The sequence below is a fragment of the Helianthus annuus genome, chromosome 12, assembly GCF_002127325.2.
Source record: "Helianthus annuus cultivar XRQ/B chromosome 12, HanXRQr2.0-SUNRISE, whole genome shotgun sequence".
NCBI classification, from domain to species: domain Eukaryota; kingdom Viridiplantae; phylum Streptophyta; class Magnoliopsida; order Asterales; family Asteraceae; genus Helianthus; species Helianthus annuus.
In genome coordinates, this window is record NC_035444.2 from 65,899,735 (window position 1) to 65,909,853 (window position 10,119).

The 10,119-nt window shown below is 34.1% G+C and overlaps 1 protein-coding gene across 1 annotated transcript; it reads right to left on the reverse strand.

The window, feature by feature from the left end:
- Positions 1 to 4,644: 4,644 nt before the first annotated feature.
- LOC110895220 (interactor of constitutive active ROPs 4) lies at positions 4,645 to 6,475 on the reverse strand. The gene is made up of 3 exons (XM_022142497.2): positions 6,318 to 6,475; positions 5,921 to 5,972; positions 4,645 to 5,834 (listed from the first exon to the last, which is right to left on the reverse strand). Exons 2-3 carry the CDS (start codon positions 5,932 to 5,934, stop codon positions 4,808 to 4,810), a joined length of 1,041 nt encoding a protein of 346 aa, XP_021998189.1. The 5' UTR covers positions 5,935 to 5,972; positions 6,318 to 6,475; the 3' UTR covers positions 4,645 to 4,807.
- Positions 6,476 to 10,119: the final 3,644 nt, after the last annotated feature.

Here is a 10,119-nt window from a genome sequence, read left to right on the forward strand (position 1 = left end):
TGAGTTATAAAAACAAATGACACTGAGAACACCAAGAACCTTCACTTAGGGTTCTGATGCCTTCAAGAAAGCCCAATCCAAACAGCACCGGATCTCTTGACTTAGGATTCCAGTTGAGATACGTCACCAAGCCAACATAACAGAAGCAAAACTTGCAACAGATAACAATCGGATCATAGATCTAAGGTTTACAAAACTCACAAACCCTAGAAAAAACCAGTATCGATCTAAAATGGAGAAAACCTAAAAAAAAATAAAATAAAAACAACGAACCAGCGGAAGACGATAACAATGGATCTACCAGAGCTCTCGTGGCTCTGATACCATGTCAAAATGGAAAGGACGCTTAACACAACATAAAGAATCAATACAGAACACGAAGAGAAGCGACGAAAAACTGGTGACGAAAATCTATTAATTAACCCAAACCAAAAACACCCCCCGAACCCTAGATCTCGCTATAAGTGAGATCAGAAATCATACAGAACAAATGATACAGAAAATACTTGGATGATCATCAATTGATGACCATCAATACACGAAGAACAAACTCTCTCACATTGGAGAGAACAACAAGAAACAAACTCTCGAACACTTGAGAGTATAACCAGACAATAATCTCTCAAACAACTGAGAGTATACACAAGATGATTGAACGGTGATTGAACAATACAGGAGTACAATAAATAAACTTGAAACCCTCCATTTTCCTGATACTTCTCGAAAGAGCGTGATACTTGAACGAGATTGTGATAGTAAGATTTGGGGGAATCTAATTGAATGAACCTTAGTTTCGTATACAAGGCCAGAGAGATTTTAGAATGAAGATAATTGGGGATTAACCATCTACGTATAACTGTTCCTTTTTATATCACCAGCTCTAACTTTTACTTAGGTCTAAAAGTATGTTTGGTGATGATCGCAGCCCTCATGAAGTTACACTTTGCCCCTTGATCTTCTCCAGCTTTATAACAACCTGCCAAAACCTCCTTAACAGATTTAACAACTGTAATAACAAACTGAATGGGCCAAGACAATGCAGACTAGCTCGTTAACAACTTAAAACAATGCATGCAATAGTTAAAAACCTGCCTAACGATAACACGAGCCCAATATATCAATGACATAGTATATGAATGAACCTTACATTATTTTCAACACCTGCCTACCTTATCAAAGTTTGATTATCTTCCAAACAACTTTTATAAGTTGGCTTTAGGATAATTTAGATCATTTAAAACCATTGTTGACCAACTCGGTCAATTAATTCGCCAATTTACCGTTCAATAAGTTTCGGTTTACAACATCATCTTTTAAATGATTCTATCTCAAGTCAAATTACTTCATGAATCCCAAACACTTAAAAACACTACCATGTTACATTCTTCAAATTTGCTAGTTTTATTTTTACAATATATACACTTGATGATGATAAACATTTAAGTTACACTTAAAAGTTAGTTTTGATACATTGTGGTTTGGTTATCAATGAATTTAGTGAAAAAGGTATTAAGACTATGTAAACTGAACATGTATAGTTAGCATTTAACTTTTTATTAACTCAACTTTAATCATCAACTTATGGAAATTCCATTATAGTGTAAGGGGCTGTTTGGTAGCCTCTTAATGACCATTCAGATGCTACCTCTTAATGGTTTAAAACCTCTGAATGAATAAGAGGTAACCTCAAGTCTGAATGGTTAAGAGGTAACCTCTGAATGGTAAATCATCACATGTCATATTCTTCTACCTTCTCATTGGTAAAATTCTTAATGGTTCCATTAAGAGGTAGCCTCTTAATGACCATTCAGAGGCTACCAAACAGCCCCTAAGTCTCATGAGAGTCTCGGTTTAAGCCCCGACAACGAAATTACATATTTTGCCAATATATTTATTTGACAACTAGTCAACTACCATACATAGAGTTTTTCTTTTCCTATTTGTCAAATTACTCATGCGAGTCACACATACACGTTTATCATGTATCAAAGTATAATTCTATTATACAAATGAATATATTAGAGAGAAATCATCAAATAAAAAGTATAGTTAAAGTGAGATGACTATGAAAGAATAAGGTTGTGATATGTGGCAAAGTTGAAAAATATAAGAAGGAACATTTTAGGCAAAATTCATCACCATCAGAAACCCAGCTTCTTCAATTCATCTTGCTTTCTTGTAAATCAAAATCCACCATTTCCAAAACCACAAACCACCACATCGCAACCAACATAACCGCTACTTACGATCGCCACAATCTTGCCGGAAACCGCTTCTGAAACCACCACCACCTTCAACCACCTATTGCATTCTTCAGATCTGAAACCACTATTCCACCATCCACTGCCAGTGCTCCACCGCCCTCCGCCACCGCAACCAGTTTCTCCACGGTTTGTCAGAGTTCTTTCTTCGTCCATTGTCGTTAAACAAAGTTCTGTTGTAAGTTGTGTTTTTTTTATTGCGTTTTAGGTTATTAAACCTCAATTGTGTTTTTTTTTTTACCTCATTATGTTTTAGTTAGAGTTCTTATCATTTTTGTTCTGTTGGATGTTAAAACAGAAGCCTGATCATGTTCAAACAGAAACATGACGATATGAAATCCCATTGTGTTTTAGTTTTAGAAACCTACATGATCATGATCATGCTAAAACAAAAGCATGATCATGTGGAAACAGAAGCATGACCATGTTGAAACAGAACATGACCATGTGAAACCCATAGTGTTTTAGACCTGGAGTGTACGTTTTAGAAACTTGGAGGGAAAGGACTTGGTCATGCTAAAACAGAAGCATGATCATGTTGGAACAGAGACATGACCATCAGACCATGTGAAACTCCATTGCGTTTTTTAACTTGGAACACAAAAACTTGATTTTGTAGTTCATTGCGTCTTAGAATCGTGTTTTATTAACACACCCAGATCATTTTACTTTAAAACACACCCAGTTCATTGTGTTTTAAAATTGTTCTATCCATTGTGTTTTATGCATCTAGGTTTTCAAAAAACATATGGCAATAGTATACTTGTTTTAAAGATAAAAAAACGCTCGTTTTTATGGTGCAATATTTTTTTAAATAACGTCGTATGAAAACGTTATCAATATTTTAAAAAATGAGGGAAATGAAAGAGAGAAAAACTATTGTCTTGAATGGACTATGATACCCTCATGGAAAACCCACGCGCCTTCAATCTTTGATCAATTCTACCCCTTAATTACTCAATGGATGATCAAGATTACTTCCTAACATTCCTATTATATCCTAACCCTACTTGAACTTGTTAGGATTGTTTTTTAAACCATTACACAAGTAGATGATTCATAATCAAAGGTAACAAACAAATCAAATGTTCAACGAACAGTTCGTAAATCGTTCGGTGGAAAATTCATTTGTATTCGTTCATTTAATAAATGAACGAGCACGAACAAGAAACTATGTTCATTTAGTTAAACGAATAAACATGAACATGGGTCATGTTCGTTCATTTATGTTCGTGAACGTTCAGTAACGTGTTTATTTATGTTTGATAGTGTATTAGGGCTTTTTAACTCTTATTTGTTTTTAAGTATTTCAAAATTCCTACTAATAAATTATTTATTTACTACAGTGTATTATGTTTTAGTGTTACTCCTTACTTACCGGAAGCCCTAGTTAAAAATTGCTGGTCCCGCTCTCATTCCAAGCAGACGTGACACGACTACCCCCGCTCTCATTCTGGTCTCCAATTCAGGGTTTTTGCGCTCGTGTTCTTCGTCATTCTTAATACAAGATACGGGTAATTTGTGTTCGTTTATGTTCATGAGCGTTTGTTTGTGTTTGTCTGCTTTCGTTTGTGTTCATGAACGTTCGTTTGCGTTCGCTTTTGTCCGACATCTAAATTTAACAAACAACCCCAAACGAATACGAACAGGTTTATTTCCTTAATGAACGAACACAAACTAAAAAATCTTGTTCCGTAGATGTTCTTGAATAAATCGTGAACGCATTATATCCTTGACGAAAGTTGTTTTCATGTTTGATGTTTGCTCGCTACCATTATGTAGGGGTGTGAATTTCTGACACGATCCGAAAACACGACACGAACCTAACATGAAATTCGCGGGTTTAGGTTTAGTCTAAACGGGTTCGGGTCAGTTTCGGGTTAAACCCGCGAACCTGTTTAGGTTAACGGGTCGGGTTCAGGTCAACCCGGTCAGGTTGACGGGTTAACCCGTTTAACACATTTATATTATATTGTATTTTTTTACAATATATTTTATGTTATAAATTAAATGAGATATTTATTTTATGCCATAATTATAACTTTTAAAAAGAGATATTAACATAAGATTTTATAACTTAAATATAATAATTGTGTTATATGGATTTGTGTTTTTTTAAGTAAATTTTAATTTTAATATATTAAAATCAGAAAAAATAAAAAAAAAATCGGGTTAAATGGGTCGCGTTCGGGTCAACCCACAAAACATCGGGTCGTGTTTGGGTTTGTATATATAATACAATTTTCGGGTTCAGGTCAGGTTAAACCCGTCAACCCACGAACACGAACCGTTTAGCACTCTAGTTTGTGATTGCTTGTACCATTTTTTAATTTTTCAATCATCATCTATAACAACCACAACCTGACATTAACTCAACCAAACATAGATCCAACAAAAACATAGTTAACTAGATCATTGAAACATCATGATGATCATCAATCTACATCAACACATAACATCCGAACTCCAACAGGAAAAAAAAACATAGATTTTTAGAACAAATCCACCAGTCCAAAAACATTAACACAAACACAAACACAAACACCCTATTTTTGTCCCTTCTTTTTCCACAAATCACCAAACATCCTAATCCCAGACCCCTTCCTCTTCAACCCATCATCCAACTCATCTCCCAACCCTGGTGAACCCACATACCCATCAAAAACACCACCGTAATGCTTCTCCATTGAACCACACCGCTCCGACACCCTCCGCCCATCGTTCATATCCGCCCCACCGGATAATATTGCCGCGGCAGCATCTGCAGCCTTCCGCCATTGCTCCGTTTGCACTCTCAACCTCTTCATTTCGGTTTCTAACACCTCTTTTGCCCCTTCAACTTCCTTCAGTTTCTCCTTCAATTGAATCCCATCATTTTGACTCTTTTTGAACTCTTGTTCAATTTGGGTCAACCTCAAGTTCAACTTCTCATCTTTGACCATAGCTTCGCTCAGTTGACTTTTTAGATTCTCATTTTCTTGACTAAAAGCTTCCAACCTTTTATCTTTCTCTTCCATCTTCATTTTCAAAACACTAATTTCTTCATTCTTCACACCAATCACCTCTTCCACACGAGTCTTTTCCGGTAACTCGGGTGAATCGTTGACTTTGACTTTGACCTCATCCTGATCACCTTTTTCCACACTCACCATTTCAATTGGAACTTCAAAAACATCAGTTTCTTCACTTATCTCATTGTTCAAATCCTGGTTCTCACTCGGTGAAAACCGGGTATCTTGAACCGGATCCGGACCCGGACCCGGTTCTGAAACGGGTGGTTTAGTGGTTCTACTTCTTTTCTCTAGTTCCTTTTGGGCTTCTTTCTTTGCAGCTTCAGCTGAGGCTAACTGATCTTTAAGAATCTTGAGCTCACCTTGAGCTTGTTCGAGTTGAGTCTCCAACCCGGCGATTCGGGTCCCGAGTTTCTTCTGGTTCAGAGGGTCTGAACCAGCGCTTCTTGGTGACCGCCTATCGCTGAGTTTGGGGCTCCGGTGGTTTAATGGATCGGAGTCCGAACTCGATGTTCGGAGAGGAGCCGGGCCTCTGGTTGATACCCTGGGAGCCATTTCTGACCTGTAAATAATAATGAAAACCCTTAGTGTATTACATTAATTATTAATCAACTATACTTGTATAAAATGAAGAATGTGCTTGCTAACCTTGCTCTTGGCATTTAGAAGTTAATGATTTTTGTAACGAATCTTCAACTTGCTGAAATAAAGTTAAGTTAGCATGAAAAACAGTTTAAATACATACAAGTACAACAAAGTAGCATAAAAGCTTATAATTCAATGTGGGTTGACCAGCATGATCACATCTAAAAAAGATGATAAGAAAGAGAGCTTTTTTCTTCTTTTTTTTACAAACAAAACAAGACCCACAAATTTAGTGAAGAATATGCACAAGACCCGTGTTTTAAATTATGGAAATTGTGAAGATGAAGATGGGATTTAGGGAGTGCGAGAGATCTGGGTAATGTAGCAATGTGTGTGATGATTTGATTGTTTGAGACATGTTGATAGTAGAGAATAAGGATCAAAGAGATATGGTGTTTACCTTGGGAGGGAGTGTAGCAACAATGCCAACAAGAAGCCTTGAAGAAAGTGAGAGAAACAGTATGAAGTTTGAATTAAAGTGAATGAATGAATATGTGTGAGAGAGAGAGAGAGTATTTGGAGAAGGGTGATTGGAGAGAGAGAGAGAGAGAGAGAGAGAGAGAGAGAGAGAGAGAGAGAGAGAGAGAGGAACAGGGAAGATGACAAGAGAGGAACTTTTGAATTGGTACATTAACTAGTCATTTTGGAAATCTCCTTTCTTCGTAACTTAATTAGTTATTATTGTTTGACTCCATGTAAATAAAACAATATTTTCTTTCTGGAATAGTGGAAATAATTCTCAGCCACAAGATTTTAGTCTGAGAACAGTGAAAATAATTCTTAGCCACAAGATTTTAGTGATTTGTGGTTGATATTGATGCGGTGACATTTTTGTAAATAATAGGGGTCTTGGAACTAACAGAAAGGGTAAAATAGGAATATCCAAATAAAGGTGCACATGCTAATCACATGCCATTTTCCCCCGTCACATTTAAACGAAAATAACTTTTTTATACATGATTATTTTTCGAAAAAAAATTAAACCATAAAACTCAGCGTTTTTTATCTTTCGAACGAGTATACTATTGATATACTTTTCGAAAAAAAATTTAACTGTGTTTAATGGAGTTTTCTGAACTGGGTGTTTTATGGCGTTTTAGACTATGTATTTTCATGGTGTTTTTTCTGAACTAGGTGTTTTTATGGCATTTTAACTAGGTATTTTCATAGCGTTTTTCTGAACTGAGTGTTTTATGGCGTTTTCAACTGAGTTTTTTCATGGCGTTTTTCTGAACTAGGTGTTTTATGGCGTTTTTAACTGGGTATTTTCATGGCGTTTTTCTGAATTGCGTGTTTTTATGGCGTTTTATTTGAATACCCAGTTCATGTGAGTGAGTTTTTTTGACAATATTACCCTTTAGTGTAATTTAGCATCAATGTCACATGTCACCACCAAAATCGTTCTCATCGTTCTCACACTTTTCATCGTTCTCTCTAAATCCTGACCCTTTTCTTTCTAATATATATTATTAAGTTTATTCTTGAGTAAACTGTTAAAATGATCCCTAAAATTTATTTATTTTTATCACTTTAGTACAAAACATATAACCTACACACTTCATCATGATATCGTTATATCAAGGTGTTCATTTTTGGTTCTAGTATCATAATTAACAACTATATAAAATATATAAATTTAGTAGTAACATTAAAGAGTGTGTAGGTTATATGTTTTCTCAACATAAAGTATGTTTTTATTTTGGACAGGTTATGTGTACGGTTTTTGGTGTGCCAACCGGTCTGATCATGTTTTGAAAAGGTTGAGTTGAGTTTTCAGTTCTTTAAACTCGTGATGTTAAACTGTCATAACATTTTATTATGATTTATCGCACACTTCTTGATTTATCTCAATAGTTTGGTTTTATAAACCTTGTAACAGAATTAAATAAACCTTGTTAGAACATGTTATGTTGATTACGTAGTATGTGTCTTTATATATGCACAACCATGTTTATTGGTTGTTTAGTGGGTCTTCCATGTTGTAATTTGTTAGAAAAGTTTAGTGAAAAGTTAGTTCTTTACAAGCTTTGAAAACAGATAATAATATTTTTTGTTATTAACATGATTATTAATTAATGGGCTCCAATCTCTGTGATGATACATTCACAAGGAGCCAAGAAGTGTTCGAAAAGAAATTAGGATAAATGAGATAGTGATGTTCATAGTGGTTTATTTAAAATGAGTTAACTTATTGATTCATTGAGTTAAACGAGTCATGTTTAGAGTTAATGTATTTGACACAAATAAATTTATGTGATTTGTTTATCTTCATCAGTCTAACTTTCCTAACTTGAGACTTCTCAACCCACCAACCCAATGCAATTACCACCTCTACTTTATTTAAAAGTGACATTAGGACACCCGAAATACTCCCATGATGAGTGCCCGGGTTCAAGTGATCAAGTGAAACACCATCACATGTGATTTGATCAAGGCCAAGTGATGGATTGACGAGTTCACCATCACGGCTAGATGGAGAGAAAAGGTAGAAAATTTATTGGGAAACGGTGCGGGTTCAAGTGGTGAGCTAGAACACCATCCCAACTCAGTTGATCACTTGAAATCGTAATTCAAAAAAATGGGGTGACATAACTTGATTGGTCAGTGGAGAGAGTTTAAGTGATAGATTTTGAGAGCCCCCTTTCCCTTAAAGAGAGTAAGTGAGTTAGCCTGGAAAAAACCAATTGAAAGTGAATATTTTTTAAAGAAAAAATAAGGTAAGGGTAGAGGTTGGGTCTAATTAGCAATGTCATTAAAGTTAAGGGTTTTTTTTTTTTTTTTTTTTTTTTTTATCAAGTGTTTGAGTATCGTGGGACACGAATTTATGTAATTTGTGTAGTTAAAAGGAAAAGAAAAATATAATAGGCGTTGCATTGGGGGTGTTACGTTGTCTTATTGTACGTGCAATGTTTAGAACAACTTTCTTGTTCATTGCATTATCTTTTTCTTGCTTTTGGGGTAGCAGTGCGTGTGCTCTGCAGTCTGTACTATCCATCTTTTCAGACAGTTTAATATTACAATAAGACTTTTTTTTTTTCAATTAAAATCTATACTTCTTTACGAAATAATCATCCAATAATAATGTTTACAAAATATTCTTTTGTTGTAGAAACTTTTAAGTTGAACATAGCTTGCTTATCGGTTTCTTAGAATAAATTTACATCTTTCAGTTCTGTAGTATATTGGTAGCTTAAGGCACAACAATGCATTATATAGTTTTGTGTGATTTAAATTTATTGTTGTTAACCTTAGCATTAACAAATATGAATTTGATATATAATTTAACATCTATGTTTCCACAGTAAGGGTTAAGTTATTTTATAAAAGTTCTTAAAAATAAGAAATGTACAAAGACACAATGAATAACACAAGATGACACAATATCGAGTCTATAAAAACTCCTAAAAATAAGAAGTGTACAAAGACACGTGAATAACATAAGATGACACAATGTCGAGGAAAAAAGACATAATGAGTGGCAAAAAATACACAATGATGCAAATATAAAAAAGACACAATGCTAATAAAGAGTAAATTTCTGTTTTCGTCCCTGAGGTTTGTCCATTTTAACTAGTTTAATCCAAAAATCTAATTTATAACAAAACCAGCCCTAAATTTTGCATTTCTTAACGCTTTTCATCCAAATGGCTAAATTGGTTTGCTTTTTCATGGCCTATTGACCAGAATACCCCCAGGGATTGAAATAGAGGTTAATTCTTATATATAAAAATATTTATGTACATATATATTATATATTTAAAAAATATATACATATTTAAATTGTATAACTTTTGATATTTAAAATTCTTATATATAAAATATTATATAATTTTAAATTTATATGTAATTATATCTAATTTATTGTTTTGTTTAAAATTTTTGAGATGTTACAAAGTTTAAATAATCTAATCTCTAAAAAAATATATATGTAATCTAAGTGCACCAACTCTTTTATGAGTTTCGAGAAAACTGTTTTTTTAATAGGTAATGTTACTCTTCCAAACTCATATATTTACAAATAAATCACTCTTTTGGATTGAACCAAGACCTATATTTCCGAACATTTGTATAAAAAATGGAACTAAACATTGTTATAACTTGCAATCGAATTTAATGATATTGTAATATTTGATTATAAGATTTTTTTATTAATAATATATATTAAAACTAAATTATCATATTTCTGCCACAGAGGACCAGTC